This window comes from Bos javanicus, chromosome X (genome assembly GCF_032452875.1).
Source record: "Bos javanicus breed banteng chromosome X, ARS-OSU_banteng_1.0, whole genome shotgun sequence".
NCBI classification, from domain to species: domain Eukaryota; kingdom Metazoa; phylum Chordata; class Mammalia; order Artiodactyla; family Bovidae; genus Bos; species Bos javanicus.
In genome coordinates this window covers 34,038,510-34,060,326 of record NC_083897.1, presented here as the reverse complement: position 1 = coordinate 34,060,326, position 21,817 = coordinate 34,038,510, and the positions used below count along the sequence as shown (strand labels likewise).

The window sequence follows — 21,817 nt, the reverse complement described above, 5'->3', positions numbered from 1 at the left end:
AGAGCTTCTCCAAGTACAGATGGATGAGAAGAAGAGACTACAGAAACTGTACAGAAACTATGAACATTTTCTAATCACCAACAGTTATTTTTTTTTTAAGCCATGATAAATACAGAAGAGGTAAAATTTATAGGACAAACAAGGCTCATCTATATAGTATTTTTTAACCAGCAAAGAAACATGTCCCATGTAACAGTGCTTAGAATCTTGGGAAAATTCCTATTTCCTCTTTATTTGATGTTCCAAATGCTCGAACTACAGCTAAATACACTCCCTCTGTGTACTTCTCAAATCCTAAACTAAACAAGTGAATGTTCTCAAGCCCTGGAATCTGTCACTTTCCAAAAGATCATACATTTCAACCATCATGAAACTGCAAAAGGCTTTCAGGCAAGCAAGCAGAGACCTTGAAACAAGAGGGCCAGCTTAAACGTGCATCTCCCTGGTGGGAAGAGGGTACACACACTGGCGTGTAGCCAGCTGCCTGAGTGGAATAAACAATCCAGAGTCAGACTGAGCACCAGGCCCATCTATTGCCTGACTATGTGTAGTGGGATTAAAGCTGACACTTACGTAAGACTGGCCTGGGAGAACAGGTATTCAACCATCCTAACCACAGGAAAGTGTGCAAACCTTTAGAAAGAGTGATCGCAAATACTTAATATTTACAATGCTTAGAACAAATCGCTCAATGGATGTACTGCTGAGCCCTCACAAATAGGCTGGATTTTCCTTCTGATCTTGGATGCAGTAGTGGGAGAAAGCCTGACTGTGCCTTTAATAAAATGTGGAGTCTTTTGCTTCAAAAATCACCGTTTCCATGTTTGACTGATAAATGGCCAATTGACTGTACTATCCTTTGACAGATCAATTATCTTTATTTTAGAAGTAAAGACTTTCGGTAAAAAGCACTCTGATATTAGTTGACAAGTAACATACATGTGAATAGATAACAGAAAATGTTTCTTTTCCTTGAAGGATCATCTCAGTCTAGTTTCTGGAAAGAACCTTCTTATGACGTGTAACAACTTTTAGTCATTAAAGGAAATACTTGACTATGAAAACTCAGAAATTTTCCAGAGATTTAAATTAGTTTACATCTTATGGCATAGATGAACTTATATGCAAAGCAGAAATAGAGACACAGACGTAGAGAACAAACTTACGGATACCAAGGTGGGGGACAGGGGTGGAATGGATTGTGAGATTGGGACCGACACATATATACTACTACGTACAAAATAGATAACTAATGAGAACTGACTGTATAGCACAGGGAACTCTACTCAATGCTCTGTGGTGACCTGAATGGGAAGGAAATTCAAAAAATAGGGGATATATGTATACATACGGGCTTCCTGGTAGCTCAGGTGGTAAAGAATCCGCCTGCAATGCAGGAGACCCCAGTTTGATTCCTGAGTCAGGAAGATCCCCTAGAGAAGGGACAGGCTACCCACTCCGGTATTCTTGGTCTTCCCTGGTGGCTCAGACAGTAAAGAAGCTGACTGCAATGTGGGAGACCTGGGTTTGATCCCTGGGTCGGGAAGATCCCCTGGAGGAGGGCATGGCAACCCACTCTAGTATTCTTGCCTAGAGAATCCCCGTGGACAGAGGAGCCTGGTGGACTGCAGTCCATGGGGTTGCAAAGAGTCACACATGACTGAGCTTCTAAGCACAGCACATGTATACACATAGCTGAATCACTTTGCTGTACAGAGAAACTAACACAACATTGTAAAGCAACTATACTCCAATAAAAAATTAGCTTAGATCTTAGTTTTAAAAAACTGCATTACTCACATTGGCAGGAAAATATTAGTTCAACAGCAATCAAAATAAATGGTTTAGGCATTAAAAACAGTTTTTAACTGAAGTTGGGATTAAAAGCAAGTGTCATTTTTTACTCTCTTTTTCCTTTCATAATATTTTTAAATAACTGCTACATAACATTATCAAAGTCCCAAGCTAGTACTCATTTGACATCACTATATTCACAATGCTACTTCACTTACTTGTTGCTTGATTCTGGGGTTCCATCTAATATAGTAATTCACCCAAAGTTCCAAGTGACGCATACTGGCAACTGGATATAACACTCGATTGATTTCCTTAGTGTAGAAGGGATTTTTGAATTTGTCTTTATTACTATTGATCAGTGACCATAAAGAAACGGTTCTTTCTGTAACTTTCTAGAGGAAAGAGAAAGTGGAAAGCCTAAGTGAAAACACACCCCAGTACACAAACCATTTTTCAGGCTGCGGTGATACAGCTGAGCGTCAATTTGAATCACACATGTACATTATCCCCATAATAGCTCAAAAAGCCTCCTGTGCCTGGAGTGCTGAGCACCACTTCCCGATATTTGCATACATAATGGCTTGAGAGCCTCTGTTTCTGCTGGAAGAGAGAGGGGCAGGATGCTGTAACATTAAATGCAATTCACTGACCTAAGAAAACTATTCCTGGCTAGGAAAACATTCACGAACAGATGGGCACCATGCTCTTTTGAATTCAGCAGCAAGGAAAAATTATCACAAGATCTCACTGACTTTTTCCATTTTTGTGTTTGTTCAAACTACAAAATCTTAACCTGGGTCTACTTAAAGTTTGCATCTAGATAGTTAGGTTAATGAAACACCCAGAGGTTTAATGCATCATACCAATATCCAGATATTTGAAACACCTAGATACCCAACTTCAGTGAAGCTTCATTTTTTCCGTCTGGTGCCCATCATTTCATACAGATGTTCATATCTTCACTGATTTTCAATTATAGGTTTTTTTTTTTTTTTTACCAGTTCTGACCATAAATAGAGGAAAATCAAAACTTGGGAAATAAAAAGGCAAGTATTAAAATTATTGAAGGCAGAACTGGAAACTCTTTGTGGTGATGAGAGGTTCAAAAGGGAAGGGACATATATTCACCTATGGCTGATTCATGTTGATATTTGACAGAGAACAACAAAATTCTGTAAAGCAATTATCCTTCAATTTAAAAATATGTAATTTTTTTTTAAAAATCAAGAAGAAAGAACCAATAAGATAAAAGTGGAAGCTGAAAAGAACAGCTTGAAATAAGTGACTGAAGAAATCCCTTGAACATACAGATTTTTTTAATGTGAATAGTAATAACAGCAGCATAATTTTGCCTTCTTGGGATCCACCTAAAACTTCTTTTGACCCTTTTGGATGCCACAATCTACACTGCTGCTGCTGCTGCTAAGTCGCTTCAGTCGTGTCCGACTCTGTGCGACCACATAGACAGCAGCCCACCAGGCTCCCCCGTCCCTGGGATTCTCCAGGCAAGAACACTGGAGTGGGTTGCCATTTCCTTCTCCAATGCATGAAAGTGAAAAGGGAAAGTGAAGTCACTTAGTCGAGTCCAACTCTTAGCAACCCCATGGACTGCAGCCTACCAGGCTCCTCCGTCCATGGGATTTTCCAGGCAAGAGTAAAGGAAGGAGTGGGGTGCCATTGCTTTCTCCACCACAATCTATACTGCCTTGTCTTTATTTGCATGCTTGTTTTTATTTTTATACGTGCACACAGTTGACTTAAAGTCAAACAGCTAGACAAGGTTTGTTATGGAAAAAGCAGTCTCTCACCTTTCTCCCCCAAACAACTGTGTTTGACTTTTTAAATGTATCTGGTTATTTGGTACTTACCTCCACATCTTGGAGAAACACTATCCTCTTGCTATTTTTTGACTACACATTTATAGGCATTAACTCTTGACACTGTCACAGGGAGAATGGCTCCCACCCCACACTGCTCGCACCCTCTGCCCTGCCTGGGAATCCCCAATATATAGGGTAGCTTTGATGAGATCCATGTTTAGGGTTTAGATTGCTATGACTCAGCAAATGCTGAGGTCCTTCTTCTTGGGCTAGTCGCTTTCTCCAGAGATGATTCTTTCTGTTTTTTTTAAAAGTTCAGTGTAGTTCATATACCATAAAATTCATCATTTTAGTCTACAATGGTAGACTTTTAGTACTAAAATGCTTTTAGTACTTTCTCCATGGTGTGCAACCACCACCTCTGTCAAGTGCTAAGACATTTTCATCATCCCCAAAGGAAGGCCCATACACACTAAGAAGGAACTCCCCATGCTCCCCTCCCTCAGCCCCCTGTCAACCACTAGTCTGCTTTCTGTTTCTATGGACTTGATTTTCTAGACATTTCAGATAAATGTAATCATATTGTATGTGCCTTTTTATGTCTGACTCCTTTCAGTAAGCATATTTTCAAGGGTCATGCATTTGTGATGTGGGTGAGAACTCCATTCCTTCTGATGGCTGGATAATATTCCATTGAATGGAAAGACCACATTTAGTTTGTCTGTTCATCAGCTGATGGATGATGGGGTTGTTGAGGCCTTTTAGCTATTATGAGTAGGGCTGTCCTGCACTAAGTTTTTGCCTTACCCCTGTTTTCCTCCCTCTTGGGTACATACCCGGGAGTAGAAATGCTGGCTCCCATGATATTTTACACCCACACCAGCAACATCCAAGGGTTCCCTTCTCTCTCCTTCCCTGCCAACAGAGAAGGCTCCTACCTGAAAGATAAGGACCTGCTGCCAGGATGTAAGGAGTCAGCAGGGGACATGGGCGGAGGCCCTCACAGGCCAGCTGTTCCATTCACTCAATCCCTGATGACACTCAGGTCTCCAGCCTGGAGACCTACTCTCACTCTTTCTCGAGAAGAAACCTCTGTCCTCAAGTCTAGAGATGGGTGGGGGTGATCCAGGAAAGCTGCCTGCTTATTCTAAACACACCTTCAGGGTATCTTATCCCTCCCCCTTTGCCCCAGAAGCCCTGAGTCATCTGGGGTTCCTGCGATGCAAAGTGGACTGGTTCTTGCCTTCCCTACTGCTCGTATGAGATTCTCAAGTGAAGTTATTTTCCACTTATCTACTATCTTTCCAGCTTCCAAGTTTGTTGCTGTGTCTCCTTTCTTATTTCCCCCTGTTCTTATGAGTTAATGCCTTTTAAAAATTTTCCCTTACTGACATTTTTATGGTGTTTTGGGAGGGTGACCTTGCATGCCTTTAATAGCCATGCTTACTCCAATAGCCAAGATATGTAAGCAACCTAAGTGTCTATCAACAGGTGAATGGGCAAATAAGATGTGCCATGTATATACAATGGACTACTACTCAGCCATAAAGAATGAAGTGCTGCCAATTGCAGCAACATGGCTGAACCTGGAGGGGATGATTATGTTTAGTGAAATAAGTCAGAGAAAGAGAAATACTGTATGTTTTCACTTATATGAAGAATCTATAATATAAGTAAAGAAATGTAGAACACAGAAACAGACTCACCAATGTAGAGAACATACTAGTGATTACTAGCAGGGAGAGGGAAGGTGGGAGGGGCAGTATAGGGGTGGGGGAGTAACAGGTACAAACTATTAGGTATAAACTAAATAAGCTACTAGGATATACAGCATTGGGAAATATAACCATTATTTCATAATAACTTTAATGTGCTGAAGCTGAAATACCAATACTTCAGCGACCTGATGCAAAGAACTGACTCATTTGAAAAGACCCTGATGCTCGGAAAGACTGAAGGCGGGAGGAGAAGGGGACAACTGAGAATGAGATGGTTGGATGGCATCACCAACTCAATGGACATGAGTTTGAGTAAGCTCTGGGAGTTGGTGATGGACAGGGAAGCCTGGCGTGCTGCAGTCCATGGGGTCTCAAAGAGTCAGATACGACTGAGTGACTGAACTGAACTGAACTTTAAATGGAGTATAATCTATAAAACTATTGAATTGCTGTGTTATATACTGAAACTTACATAGTATTGTAAATCATCTATACCCCAACAAAAAAAATCAATCTTACTCTCTGAGGGAAAAGTCAACGTCTTACCCACGAAGGCCACACCACAAACTCAATAACCTCTGGTTGAAGTGAAAACGCCCAAGCGTGGGGTACAAAATGAGACACTCTGCATTCACCACAAGCCAAGCTATCAAATTCTTCGTATTTCATGGCAGACTAGACATATTTTTGTGACCCTTTAACCAAAAAGATGAGCATTTTTCACTCACCTGTTTCTCGCGAGCAGATTCACAGTTGTATAAGAACGTACCAAAGCGGCAGCTATACAGATGATCCAAAATTGTTATCAAAAACCGTTCATTGAATTCGAAAGCTGTAGGGAACTAGACAGAAACAAATGGGTAAGGAACACATGAAAACCTGAGGCTTATCTCATAGAGCTCAGAAGAAGTGCATAATTGTTCCGGGGGGACAGCTGAGGCTGCAGTCTGCAGCGCCCTACGGCTCATCTGTTGGTGCTCTGCCCAGGGCTGGAGAGCATAAATGAGCATCAAGTAAAGGAATAAAGAGTCAAAAAGGGAAAACAAGCCCATTTTCTGGGGTTCTCCTGAGTGTACAGGATATTTGAGGTGATTTATTTACAGCAGTCTAAGGGAGCAGACATGCCCATACACAAACACCAGTGTAGGATAAATTGGAAATGATGACTGGTGGTGTCAATTGCACTGCTCTTCCATTAGCAGAGAGAGTATAGTTAAATATTAAATTTTAAAAACTTTATTATGAAAAATTCCAGTCAATATAAATAGTAGTGAGGATTAAAAAGTGAACCCCATGTACCCATCACCTGGTGTCCAGAATTATTTGCACATGGCCAAACTTGTTATATCTCTAACTCTACCCTGTGTTACTCTGACACAAATCCCAGATATTGTATCAAGATATTTAAAGATGAGGTGAAATGTATTTTCATCCAATATATCTCTTACCTGCTTTGACATCTGCCATACACAATCAATAAATTGGAGAAAAATAGGAGATCGGTCAGCGTCGGCGTGGTTTTTATCACCATGACCTATTCTCTGAAAGGAATTGATGATTTGTTTTAAAACTGAGAAAGGTATAACCCACAAAATGGGACAGTCACAACTCAGTAATCTGCCTTCCAAACACCAAGTTTCTCAGAGAGTGAATAGTATTTTTCCCCATGGCAATAAAGAAAATAATGTAAGGTTTCAAAACAATGGAAATTAAGCAGATAAACTTCTAAAAATATCAATGCAAACTGAGAAAGCATCATGATCCCATGTGAGCATTACAACTATTTTATCCGATCAGAATTTTGTGCAGCTGCAGGTAGACTGGAGCAGATCACCCTGCAAACTGTTACCAGTTGCTATGGGACCAATCTGAAAATTTCAAATCTTGAAACCATATCCAAAAGGGTGTGATTATTATAATTAAAAAATTCTTTTTAAAAAAGTTTTTTTCTCAAAAATAAGTCAAAAACTTGACCATTAACAATGATTCTTTCTACTTGACAATGCTGTTCACAGTACTTATGAAATTTAGATGCAGGCTACAAGGCTACACAGCAGTGTTTCTAAAATGGTTTATGGGTTCACTTCAGGAGAACCATCCGTGGAACTTGTTCAAAGTGCTTATTCAAAGGGTGTCTGGAAACCAGACCTGCAAACAGACATTTTAATAGGTTCTCTTGGTCTTCAAAATATCTATCAGAAAACAGCAAAAGCCTCAACAAAAAGTCTAGCATATCTACAAATATTTGGCTCTAGTAGTTATAATATTAGTTGAGAAAGGAGTATCTTCCCTCTTTTGTACAGTTTGAACTGAAACACTTTCCATATCACTTTCAAGTGAAACTGTAAATGGCACAGATGGATGAACATGTCTCCTGAAAAGACTGGCTAAACCCAAGGCGCCACACATTTTCAAACCCGCAGAGTGTTTTTTTTGTAATACTACTCAGATTTTCTTTTTAAAAGGAAATCAGTGGTTTCACAAACTAGTTTTTTTTAATCCCAGGTGGTAATGACCAGATAATTTAAAAATTAGTTTTGTTTACTTACAGATGCGAATTTATGTCCAAAACTGATCCATTCTTTTTGGACCAATATTTCAAAGCCCTCAATGCTCCGGTAGAAGCTGTCCAACATGAGCATGGCCAGGGATGTCAGCTGGGCCGTCCTGTCCCAACCATCACTGCAGTGCACCACCACCGAGCTCTTCCCCGAAGAAACCCTGTCTGCGACCTGGATGGCTCCTGTCAAAACAAGCTGGCAAAGAAAAACATGCGAGTAAATGGCCAGCTGGAAGGGACTGCTTAAATTTGAACTTAAAGCCTTTAGTAAAAAGTCCTGCTTTAAAATACTCTTAACGTCTAGAACAGGAAATGTTCTGAAAATGGAAGGCCAGGAACTACAAGGTTTATTGCTTTTCCTCTGCAGAAACTGCTTTCAAAGACAAAGTGAAAGTGAAAAGTGTTAGTCACTCAGTCGTGTCCAACTCTTTGTGACCCCATGGCCTGTAGCCCGCCAGGCTGCTCTGTCCATGAATTCTCCAGGCAAGACTACTGGAATGGGTTGCCAGTCCCTTCTCCAGGGGATATTCCTGACCCTGGGATCGAACCCACGTCTCCCACACTACAGGCATATTCTTTACCACCAGGGAAACTGAGGTAAGTAGGTATTAAAAAACAAGACAAACAGATACAAAGCCAAACTACATGTCAAACCTTCTTTCACATATGTGATTATATGAGTTCACTAGGGCTATCATAATAGTGTCACACAGACTGGGGGCTTAAACGACAGAAATGTATCATCTCTTAGGTCTGGAGGCTAGAAGTCCGAGATTAAGGTGTGGGCAGGGTCATGCTCCCTCTGAAGGCTCTAGGGAAGGACCTGTTCCAGGCCTGTCTCGAAGCTTCTGGTAGTTCCTGCCTTCTGGTACGATAATTTCAATCTTCAGATGGTATCTTTCTGAGCATGTCTCTGTGTCCGAATCTCCCCTTTTCATAAGGACACCAGCCTTATTGAATTAAGGGTCCACACTACCCCAGTATGAACCTGTCATAACCAATCACATCTACAATGACCCTCTTTCCAAAAAAGGTCACACCCTGAGGTACTGAGGGTCAGGGTATCAGCATATAAACTTTGGGAGAACACAAACACATATATAAGCTCCCCAACCAGGGATCAAACCTGCACCCTCTGTAGGGAGGCACAGACCCCCTAACCACTGGACCACAAGGGAAGTCCCTTGTTAGTTTACAGAAATAAATTGCAGTTTCTAAAGTTGTTAGTTTCCTCACATAGTTTCATGTACTTTTAAAAGAATGGAAGTTTCTGATGCTTCTATCAAGACGAAGGATTGACTATAATAAAAACACGAAACTCATTCTTTAAATTAAGTCCATTGAGATTAGTTTCAATAAAAACAATTGCTCCAGATTCTTGTAGGTCGTATGCAGTAATGGTTACATAAACCTGGGGGAAAGGCTCAACTACTCGCTATTGATGAGTTGGAAAGTGATATCTCCACAAACTCTCAAGAATATCTTTACTTTAGGTAAGCAAATTGTAAAGAAACACAAACTGTCGGCCCTATACAACAAATATTGTTTCTCTCACTGTTCAATTTTTTTTCAATTTAAGGAATTAAAACAATTTCCTGTTTCACTGAACAATTATTTTCTTTTTATATATAGACATCTTTTTTTCAAAATATATACTTGCCTTGATATGTTCCAGCCAATGAGTAGATTCCAAACTGGACAACCAATGAGATTCTTCCACATTAGGATAAACAATGTCTTTGACTTTTTTCAAAGATTCCCGCATAACATGAATGTTATGAATGTCTAAGAAGAAAAGTTCGGCGTTATGATACACATCATCACTTTCATATCCTCCTCCTGTTGCCTAAGAAACAAGATACACAAAACAGTAAGTTGGGTTTTCTATTTCTTCCATTACTTACACAAATATTTCAAAGGTTATTAGTCATCCAAATCTTAACCTAAAACCTTGTAACTTTGATTTAATAATTGATGTGACTCGACTTCCTATCTGACACTAGACCTCAACAATATTAGTCACACTCTGAGCTGGAAAAAAATGATGGGGAGCTGGCAATTTCTTGGGAATCTGTATTTGCAAGAAAAAAATCATTTTCAAAATGTTCTCTAATTACTAGCTCTTCTTCTGGATCTGGAAAGGCAAGAGCTGGTCCTGAATGGTTCTCATCTTCTATCTGATTTTAACAGTACTCCGAGGGCAGGCTCACATGGGACACGATGAGCTAGAGGAAAAAGATAGGCTTTGGAGACAGACCCAGGTCGATAGCTCAGCTTCAGCCCCTCTTTGCTGTGCAACCTGTGGCAAAACACTTAACCTCTCTGAGCCTCAATGTTGTCTCTTGAAGAACAGGAGATAATACTACTTAGGTCTCCTAAGATTAAAAGGAGCTGGGCTCTATAACAGCTAACACCAGCCATCATTTAATGAGCCTCTCTGACATCCCAGATACGGTGATTCTTGCTTTACATCATTGTATCTAATTCTTATAACAATGCTACAAGACAGGTATTACTATCTCCATTTTGCAAATGAGAACAGATGCTATTTAACTACCCCAAAGTCAGAGGTAAGCAGAATTTAAGTCATCTGATTTCAAAGCCTGAATCTTTTCTAGTGCCCTGTGACTGTCCATGTGCTATGCAAAAACACCAGGGACAGTGCTGCACATGGTTGGCCCTCGAAGGACAAAAGGTTTCAAGAGGAGTGAGATGGCCGCCACCTGCCGTGGTGCCTGCCAGCATCAACCTGCCAGGGTGGGCATCACTTCCTCTTCACAGGGTGGTGAAGATGCCTGTTTTCCATGAAGACAAAAAGAAATGCTATGGTTTTGTTTAGGAACTGGGCTGATTTCTGCTTAATGTTTGAAAATGCCATGGAACACATGGCCCCTGGCCTTTTAAGAAAAGGTTAAATCATTCAGGAACCTGTGAAGAAAGCAAGCAGAAATGGAAGGATGCTAATTAACATCATAAAAACATATGAATATGTAAACTCACAAGTAAAGGTAAGTAAACAGTCAAAGCCAAGGACAGACAAACCACATGCCTGCCACTGCCACAGAAAACCTCTTCTCTTTTTATTTACAACAATTGTAGCTCGGGACAGAAGGGCCAATACATCCTACAGTTTTTTTTCCCAGGGTTAGTCACAGAGAAGGTTTCCTACAGTAGAAGTAAGGCTACCACTTGAACTTCAAACCTGGAGACCTATGTACAAGCCAGAGGCCTCGATCTCCACAGACTCCAGGTTAGAAATTGTTTTTTATTTAAACAGTAGTGTGTTTTTAAAGCTTGGTACAAATAGCATCAGTAGTAGACAACAAATATTCACTTTGTTGTTTTTAAATAGCTATCAGCTAACGAATATACACCCACATGGGTCACATTTCAAGGAATAACACCTTGCAGCTACAATCGGAGGTCACAACAGGAGTGTGCCTGTTCCACTGTGAACTAGCTCTGCAAGCCTCTCACACAAAGACACACATCACCCTCCCATGGACACGTGACATGTGGTTTGTAAACAGTTACTGATTTTTCAAAGACATTCCGAATGCTGGAGTTTCTTTTTTAAATAACTGAAGATGATACACAGAAAAAGTAATAATTCATTGCCAAAGTTCCTGCCAAACAGACATTAATACAGCCCCACTTTAATTCATCACAGGGTGCTGGATCTTGTCTGTCTCTGGGCTTTGTTTGTTTGTTTAATTTAAAATGCTTGTTACATCTGGGGTTGTAAATTTCTAAATATCCGTAAGGGCAAAATAATTAGATTCAAAGAGAAGTCAGAAGGGTAAAAATCTATTAGTCAAGCACAGAGTGAGTTACCAAAAGTTCAAAATCTCCAACTCGGATTAGTTTTGAAGTTTTCTTTTCAGTTCTCTTCAACAAAAAAGAACAACCCAAGTTACCTAGTACAATATACAGACTGTTGCCATGGATAGATGGCTAGGAAGACACAGCTGAGAGAGGAGGGGACCCTGAATGTGGGTTTTAAAGAATGATACACAGATTTTTCAAGCCTAGGTTTTTTTTTTTCCCATAATACTTTCCTTCCTTTCATTCCTAAACAGACTAGACACACAGGCAAATTTCCTGAGTCTTAAAAAGGCATTCAATAATTCTACTGCTACAAAAATGAGCTTTAGAGTTAATATGATAAAGGTATTCATTTTATGCATTTTATATACCTTAAAATATCCTTTCTAAATACCTCATTTTAATGTTATATCATATCTGTTTCAGGCTAAATGTATACATGGAAATACTTCATTTTATGCATGTATTCAACTCTGAATTATACATGAAGGATAGCAGAAATATAAAAGTAAGGATAATACAACAAGATATTTATATGTGGGCTGAATTTACTAAACATTTTCTTCTTATTCCTAATCTATTGATTGATTTCACTTCATGATTGCTTTATAGATAATTTCAAAATCATTTTCATTATCTAAACCCAAATCAACTGCAGTAACAAATAGCTGGTCCAAAAATACACAAGGGGCAGGGGGCTCCCCAGGAGTAAAGGTGTCAGGTGCATGATCTGTGAGTGAATAATTGTAAATGGAGCTCCACACACATGCCCATGTAGAGAGACATTACAGTGTCTGTTTAGGAAACTACCACATCTAGGTGAGCTGCTTCAGGACTTGTTTTGCTTTCAGGCTCTTGCCTTGTGCTTTCAATAATGCAAGATGCCAGGTAAATGACTTCGGGATAAGTAAAATATCCAAGATGATGAAATGTAAGCCTACATCTGATCAGCAGCAATAAATCTCAAAGCTGGGATGGGGCAGGCCCACTGTGAACATGTATAAGTGACAACTGGAAATGAGAAAAGGAAAAAAATAAAACCAAAGTTGAAACTGAATGTCAAAGGTATTTCTGAGTCTGGGACCATATCGTGCAGGGGCAAACAGCCTTCGCAGCAGCTGCTGAGGGGCCCCTGCAAGCAACACTGCCTTATCACTTTACCTAGGTGTACTCAGCATACTCTGCTTAAGAAGGCCAAGGAAACCCTGGAGAAATAATTCTCTGAAGACACTGACACCAGGGCTTCCCAGGTGGCACTAGTGGTAAAGAACCCGCCTGCCAATGCAGGAGACATAAAAGACTCGGGTTCCATCCCTGGGTTAGGAAGATCCCCTGGAGGAGGGCACAGCAACCCCCTTCAGTAATCTCACCTGGAGAATCCCATGGACAGAGGAGCCTGGCAGACTAGAGTCCATACAGTCACAAAGAGTCGGACACGACTGAAGTGACTTGGCACGCATGCACAAATAACTGTAAAATTCATATACATGGAGCTCCTCATTTCTTGGATTATTTCATATAACTGAGAACACACATTTCTGAGTTTAGAGACAAGACTGCTTAGATAAAGATACAAATTTAGGATTTTAAGAATTACAGCTTCTCACAATCCCCACAGATGCCTCCCTAGTGTATACACTGAGAATGACATAGTGTTGACATTGAGGATGACCATCAATAGCCTAAAGGGCTCCAAAGAGATTCTAACACACGCCTGAGATCTTGGCCAAAACCCAAGTTCATTACAGCTCTAGACTTGCCTAGTTTATCAAAAGTTGACTTTCATTTGAATTTTTTTTTAGGATTTTTCTTTATGTGTACCATTTTTAAGGTCTTTTTTGAATTTGTTACAGTATTGTTTCTATTTTATGTTTTGGTTTTTGGCCATGAGGCATATGAGATCCCAGGTCCCCGACTAGGGATTAAACCCACACCCTCTACATTGGAAGGCGAAGTCTCAACCACTGGGCCACCAGGGCAGCCCCCTTCATTTGATTTTAAGGAAATCAAATTTTCAGATATGTTTTATGATTAAAACTACTTTCTACCTTAGTGAACTCATTTCCTGATCTAAGCAAAGTTTAATGAATTTAAATCCACATGTTGACCAGTCATGACAACAACATTCATGTGAAACACTGCACTCTGTATATAAGGTAGAACCATGTCACGAAATACACTCACCTTGTTGGCCACTGCATTGACATTGGGCCTTGCATCATAGATCGTGAGTTTGTTAACTTGTCTGTTTGTCTCCCTGATGACGTCGAGATATCTCTCATCCTCTTTATTTCGTTTACCACTCATACCAACAAGAGGCTGACTGCAACGCACAATGACGGTCTTGTTTTCAGGATGGATCCATGACAGCACCTACAGTTGGTTCAGAAATTTTAAACTATCAAGAAAACAACTAAATCTCAATTAAAACCATAAGAAAAGAGAGCCCTAACAATCATGATGAAGTGAAACTGATTTTGCCAAAATAGGATGTTTGTTCACCTCTGATTTCCCTGTGTGCCCAGAAACACATGTTTAACCGTTAGGACGATTCAGAGCCAATAAGAACAACTAATTGCTTGACTAGTCTTTTCTCAATTTGCACCACATCTAAAAATGTTAAATGCTAACCTAAAAATAGTTACATCACTTGAAATAGAAAGCTTCAGACATTTTATTTTCGTCTTGAAGCTTGCACCAGATTTGTCATCACCCAGAAACAGCTTCAGTAAAAGGTGAGAGATAAAGGAAACCAGCCCTGGTCCTGTCTCTATAATCTCAACTCATGCCTGCAAGTCATTTTCCCGATAGTCTCAATTCTAGAATCTAACACAGAAAACCCAAAGGAAGCAAACAGAACCTCAGGACAGCCATAGAGCTGCCAGGGTCTCCATAACAAAGCTTGGACATCTGCCTCCTGGGAGAGCTCTTCAAGCTTTTTCTCAGAATCAACCTTCTCTAATTTCACACACAAGCCCAGCACACTTTGCTACCTGGTCGCTCAGCTCATAGCACCTAAGAAACAAGACTGTAAAAGGAAGCTAACAATGTAACATAGCCAAAACTACAGTACTGTCCACTTTCAATGACTGAATAGTTTGGCAGGTGAACTCTATCTCAATAAAGCTGTTAAAAGAAAAAAAAAACACACAGAGGAGCTGGGAGGTAAGCATGGTGGGTGACAGCATGAGCTCTGGGACAGGCACACCTCTTGCGGTGGTTCTGACCTGGGTACTGAGCTCACGGCCTCTTGTCACTTCCTTTCCCTCTTTCATAAAATATGGAGCCACGTGATGGTGTGGCACTGTTGGGAGGACAAATGGAGAACACATAAATCCAGCACAGAGTATAAAAACCCATGAAAATCAGGCACAAGAACCGCAGAAGTGTTCGAGCTCACTTAATACAAAGCCAAGTACGCTGTCATCTTCGAAGTCATCTCCCCACTCTGGCAAATTACAGGCATTGATGTCCATAAAAATTGCAGTGTATAATAATATAACAGGTTAGTGAGAAGAGATTATATGGTAATATGAATGAATACTCATTCAACTGAGTCTCTGCACCTGCCAGGGCCCAGTCAAAATACCACTGTGGCCTTGACTAAGAGTCCAAAGGCTCAGGACTGCGAGCCTGGGTACAAGCTCCATTTTCTAATCTACAGTGTGGAGGTGAGACGTGCCCACCCACCTGCCATGGCTTGGCCTCCAAGAGAGAAAAGATGTGAGATCACTTTTATGTATCTATATATTTTTAATTTAATTTTTTCAGGTTTACTGAGATACACTTGACCTACAACAATAGGTAAATTTAAGGTGTACAATATGTTGATTTGATACAAGATCACTTTTTTTTTTCTGGCCACACTAGGTGGCTTGTGAGATCCTAGTTCTTCAACCAGGGATCAAACCTGGGCCCTCAGCAGTGGAAATGCAGAGTCCTAACCACTGGACCACCAGGCAATTCCCCAAATGAGATCACTTTTAAAAGAGCAAATTGCTGTATATACAAGACATTTATTGTTTGATAAAGACCCTCATTCCCCAGTGCTCTCTGCTCTGCTTCCCCACTTCTCTCTGCTTGGGAGATTTAAGACTGGAATCAACAGGCCATGTTAAGAAATGCTATTCTTATGAGTTGTTTCACCTCTTACTTGCTTCTTCTTCTTTTCTACCTTTATAAAAAGGATGCTTGCTATATAGCCAGACCAGGTACAAATAATATAAACTTTACAACATCAACTACCATGAGTGCTTTAAAAGTATATGGTATTATATTAGGTTATTCTTATTGAAGTTAATATGTAGAAGCCATAAATAATTAACAATGTACACAAAGATTTAGCCAGCAAAACACTGTTTATAATAGCAAAAGGTTAGAAAGAAGCTAAATGTCTCACAATAGAAAACTGAATGACTCCATATACTGGCACATGAGCAGAGAGTCAACAGTGTGGAAGGTTCTTTCCAAGATAAACGCTAGGTAGAAAAAGCAGATTGAGACACAAACCACAGAGTAATTTCATTTTTTTCAAATAAAAATATGTATGCATAGAAGAAAGTCTGGAATAACATATATCAAAATGTTAAGTGTGGTCCTCACTAGATGGCAGTCTCCTTGATCTTTAACAGTATTTTTTTAAATGTCTAAAATAAATAAATATGTTATTATATGTTAAAGAATTCAGTAACATTAAAACCAACCTGTTGGAGAACAAAGGAATATGTACCCATTTAATGGGAACATTAATGCATGTGGGTTATTTTATTATTCAGTGATATTTTAACACTATACATCTTATTTATGGATAACATAATAAGACTGCTTTCTCATCAATTCTTTTTGTATGTTTATGAGTTTTTTTTAAAGAACTGAATATCAAATATTAATGATTTATTATTAAAAAGGAAATACGTTTCCTGGGTTACATTCAAGAGTCTGGTGGTTAGGAGTTGTATCAGAAAGAGTACATCATCAATTATTAGATATTATTAAGCATTGTAATCTATAGAGAGGGGAGGGACAGTTTAGCCTTAAGTTTTTTTAGGAAAAAAAATGCAAATCGGTGCCCATTACAAGGTAAGGAGGATCAATAAAATAGCTAAGTAAAAAGCTAAGCATTCTATTTGCTCTACAGTGGGTTTCCATTCACTCAGAACTGTGGGAAATGCTGGATAAACATGGCAGCCTGAGCACAGTGGACTTGGCTCAGTTCTTTCACTTCCTCTCCTGCCCTTAATCGCATGAAATTCACACACATGTACATGTGCACTCACATGCACTTTTGACACAGTAGATGTTCAATAAATACTCATTGAATGAAGGAGTGAACAAAATGAACCCACATTATCCTAATCCTTTCTCCTGTGGGCAAGGCATGTCTTAGCAACACAGCTGGCCAGGAGAGGGGTGGAGTCTGTGGCTACAGCACAGAAAAGTATGTTTCAGCAGAGCAGAAGAGGAGCGCACTGGTAACTCTGCTTCATTAGCACAGCATTCTAGCAAAATGAGCTAAAGACCATACTTCCAAGTATAATATATACCTCATGAAGATATGAACAGACACTTGCCCTTAGCGAACCAAGTGCATTTTAATTACAATTCATATTATGCTGCTGCTGCTGCTAAGTCGGTTCCGTCGTGTCCGACTCTGTGCAACCCCATAGACGGCAGCCCACCAGGCTCCCCTGTCCCTGGGATTCTCCAGGCAAGAACACTGGAGTGGGTTGTCATTTCCTTCTCCAATGCATGAAAGTAAAAAGTGAAAGTGAAGTCACTCAGTCGTGTCCGACTCTTAGAGACCCCATGGACTGCAGCCCACCAGGCTCCTCCATCCATGGGATTTTCCAGGCAAGAGTACTGGAGTGGGGTGCCATTGCCTTCTCTGCATATTATGTTGATACTACATAAAAGTTTCACACAAATATTCTTTTAAGGAAAAAAATGTCTAGACTTGGAAGTCAAAGGTGACATAACATTAAAGTTTAATTTCCTCAACCTCTGTTTTTCAAAGTCAAAAACAATGTACTTATTATGAGATGCCCTGAAAACTAACAGAGGGGAAAAATTCTCTAAATTTTTAGTCAATATGATTTATAGACACTTTAGTCAATAAGATTTATAGTGCAACTCATCCATAAATATTTAAGAACCGAAACACTACTTTATGAACTAGGTCCAGTGATACTGTAATATACTGTTTGGGATAATCCGCACTTGTCTTAAGATTGCTAATGGTTTGAATGCAGCTTACAAACGTGATGCAGATAGACAAATCCTAATAAAGGTGCTAAGTAAAAGCCTGTAATTACAGGCTCCATAACATAGGGTATTTCTAGTGTTGTTTCTAACGTGTCAACTGACACTGACCAAGAGCCTCACATCTGTTAATCACTGTGCTACAAATAGAGAAGCCACAGAGACCCTGTCCTCCCTTCTTCCTTTTCACCTAGTGTTACCTGTTCCCTCTCCTATATAAAAACTACTTGAGTTCATGCTCTATCCTTGACTGCAAGCTTCTGGGGGGGGGGGGGGCGCAGGTAACGTCTTACTTCTTTCCTCATTTGGCCTGCTGCTTTGCACTCAGAAGACATTTGATAATATCTTGTGGGACTGAAATTCCAAAAGAGTGTTTCTCTAAATTACTTGACTACCATTCTCATGGCACCCTTTACAAAAGACATGAATTGCAGTACTCACTGGAATTCGGTTTCGGGATCGAAAAGTTGCAACTCTCCTAAGATCTTCATCAGAGGCACGATATGGAACCACCAAGAGAGCTGGGTACGTGTCACACAGTTTGTAGCACTTATTAATAAAAGTGATTCTCCAGTGGTGATTGGGCAAGCCCTGCAGGAGAAAAGGAAGTTCGTGTCAACACAGAGGACTCCTCTCTGGGTCTGGCCATCACTAGGTCTCCTTTCTCCTTTCGAGCAGAAGGCAAACGTGCATCTGACAGCAGAGTGATAACAATCTACTGATTCCCAGTAAGGGAACCAGATTGGTAATCCAGATAACAGAACATAAGACAAAACACAGGTGGGCTCCAAAATTCTAAACTGTCATTGATAAATGCAAATTCTGTTCAACTTGAGATCTTCCTTCATTTCATGCCAAACTCTTCTCTACTACTTGTACAGAGAAACTCAAGCTCACCCCCCCACCCACTCACACACCTTAAAGAAATGTACATTGTGTAATCTTCATGTGTGTCTAATTGAGGGTAGAAAAGCTATCAGGCAACTTCTACCCCCTACTCAAAACAGGGGGAATACTTCAACCTGCTCCAAAGTAGAAAGAAGCTAAGCTTGTAAAGAAATTCACAAAGTATGTCATTGTCAATGTATGGCAAAAACCACTACAATGTTGTAAAGTAATTAGCCTCCAATTAAAATAAATAAATTAATTTAAAAAATAAATTCACAGAAGGGAAGTAAGGAAAACCCCTTTGGGGAGGCTCATTTTGCCACCTCCTAAGAGTTTTCAATCAAGTGGTTTGGGATGGGTGATTGCTCTATGGCTTGTATGACAAATAGAGTCATTTGCATTTGAGGCGGCCGGCTAGTGTGACAGGGACACACAGAAGACATCTTCCATCCTACTGTCTACTCACAAAATTGGATCTAGTGGGGACAAGATCCAGAGGTGCTGGAATAACTCCCTCCCCACACTCACAAATACAGAAGTACACACAGAAAAGTGAGCCATGTGGGGGCTTGTTTTGGGAACAAGCATTGTACCTTGTCTTTAGGTCTGGCCCCATAGAGTCCAGACAAAGCAGATGAGTCTGATGTCAAGTCCAATTAGAGAGTTACAAGTCCCATCAGAAAGGTATAAGAAAAAAAGATGGAATATAATGGCAGTCTAGAAAAAAATACCTTCAATAGTTCATATATGCATGCAAGCTTAAAAACAGGAACTGTTTTGTTTCAAGCTAGAAGCTTTGACCTACAAAATAAGTCTTACTACTGTCAATAATACTTCAAAATTAAGGTGCAAATAGTTTAATGTATAACACTACAGAGGTCTCCAAAACATGCAAGATGTTTCAATGGTCCTTCTTCTGCCTCCATATATAACCCAGAAGACAGGTTATTAATGACAGGTACACACAGCCTTTGAAAATGAAATAGTCTAAAGCTAGCAACAAGGCATACTACTTCATATATGTGCTCCAGAGATAAATTTCCACACCTGCATGTCTGATCAAGACTAAACAGGGAACTCAGCCAAGAGGCCTCATAGTGGAAGTGGTGGCTTAAACGTTCTCAAGTCTAGTGTTTCGCACTTTGACTTTACACTCACTGGGCTTGATTTGATTCTCAAACCTAATTCGACAAAACTTCCCAATTATTTTACAAGCTTTATAGAATGAGATTTAGGAAAAATCTCATCACAAAACTCCTAGCTGTCCCATGATTTGGTTATAGCAGAGGTCAAAATGCAGCTCTTGTTCCATAAGAGGCATGGGAATCTTCTTAAAAATGCCAGGAGACCTTCACCTCTGAACAGCAACAATACTCGTAGCCTCCTACTTTATTGTTGCAAGTAAATATGCACATGGGTAAAGTTTACTAAGACAGCAATAAAGGCAGTTCTCATACACACTCATCAAAGCTTGCCTGGAAAAGTCATCATTACAGTTCTAATTCATTTGAATCTCTAAGCCAAAATGAATATAACTGAAATCTAACTGCCAGTAATAGTTAAGCTCCCAAACACATAAATACACTGTGACATCAATTCCTGAGTAGTAAGACAGAAGCCTGGCTTTTCTAGACTCTGAGTATTTGATTCATTTTGTGGACAACATATAATGGATGTTCTTCGTGTAGTGGGAAGAAAACGAAATTACCCATGCAACCGTCAATGCAGCTTGAACATGGCCCTGTAAGAGCTTGTAGGCTTCACAGTACTAGACAGACAGAATAAGCCATGTTATACTACTGCTAGGAAAAAAGTATTTAGCAAGGGTGTTACTGATTCTCAAAGAGCATGACCAAAGGCATATATCCTCAGCAGGCACATTTGAGATTCCTCACATGGCACAGTATCTACTGACTTACCTGCCTTCTGTATTCTTCAACCGGATTATAAACGGTCCATCCGTCCACATTAAACTTTTCTTCATTCAAAAATGCAAATATTGGCTAGAAAAGGCAAAAAAAAAAAAAAAAAAAAAACCCAGAATGTCAACCTCGGTGTAAAGGAACTAATACTCTACTAATACCACAACCTTAGATTTTTATTTTATTTTTTACCAGATTTGCCTACAATGAAATAACAACCTAATACTTTTTCTTGTCAGTTTTTTAAAACATTTATTTATTTTAATTGGAGGATAATTACTTTATGATATTGTGATGGGTTTTGCCATACATCAATATGAATTGCCCATTAAGCCAGAAATAACAGTGGCAAATTCAGACTAGACTTATGCTACCCTCTATCTTGATTAACCATTACTTTTGAGACCACAGTTTTCTATGACTACAAACATGACTTTTTCTTTTAGTTTTTTTTTTTGTAAAGTAATTTATTTATTTTAATTAGAGGCTAATTACTTTACAATAAACATGACTTTTGGTGGTTTGTTTTTAAAATGCTGTTGCACAAAAATCAGACTTCCAGACCCAAAAACACCCATCAATTTTAAGCAGTATTAGCAATCAATCAGGTAAAAGACACTTAAAAAAAAAAAGAAAGAAGAAAATCCAACAATGATTAGTAAACAATGCCACTGTCTCAAAAGGGACCAGTGATGCATTAATCTATTAAAAAAGAGACAGACCATTAGGAAAATTCTTAAAAGAAAGAGACAGAACATTAGGAAAATTCTTAATTAACTTCTCTGTGAGTTCTGAATCAACGCCCTGATCTCTGAAACGACACTCATCTCTTCTCTATGCTCATTCTCAAGGTGACATTAAGGAATTTCATGACTTCAAATGCCATCCATACCCTGGTAATTCCTAAATATCTATCACTCTGCAGCTCCACTGTGATCTTCAGACTTGGCCACACAAGTGACCACACCATGGCTAGAGGACTGGGATGTTCACAACTCCCACCCAATCCTGCTCCTCCCAGTCTCCCTA

General features: G+C 39.6%; 1 protein-coding gene across 5 annotated transcripts in view; it reads right to left on the bottom strand.

Annotated features, from left to right (window-relative positions):
• Positions 1 to 21,817, bottom strand: part of MTM1 (myotubularin 1) — a 96,732-nt gene that overhangs the window by 6,398 nt on the left and 68,517 nt on the right. For all 5 annotated transcript variants that reach the window (XM_061408717.1, XM_061408718.1, XM_061408722.1 and 2 more), the window contains 8 exons: positions 20,786 to 20,869; positions 18,420 to 18,569; positions 13,905 to 14,093; positions 9,556 to 9,741; positions 7,885 to 8,091; positions 6,784 to 6,876; positions 6,064 to 6,177; positions 2,013 to 2,189 (listed from right to left, as the gene is read on the bottom strand). In XM_061408717.1, coding sequence (XP_061264701.1) covers positions 2,013 to 2,189; positions 6,064 to 6,177; positions 6,784 to 6,876; positions 7,885 to 8,091; positions 9,556 to 9,741; positions 13,905 to 14,093; positions 18,420 to 18,569; positions 20,786 to 20,869 — 1,200 coding nt within the window. The remainder of the gene's footprint in view (positions 1 to 2,012; positions 2,190 to 6,063; positions 6,178 to 6,783; positions 6,877 to 7,884; positions 8,092 to 9,555; positions 9,742 to 13,904; positions 14,094 to 18,419; positions 18,570 to 20,785; positions 20,870 to 21,817) is intronic.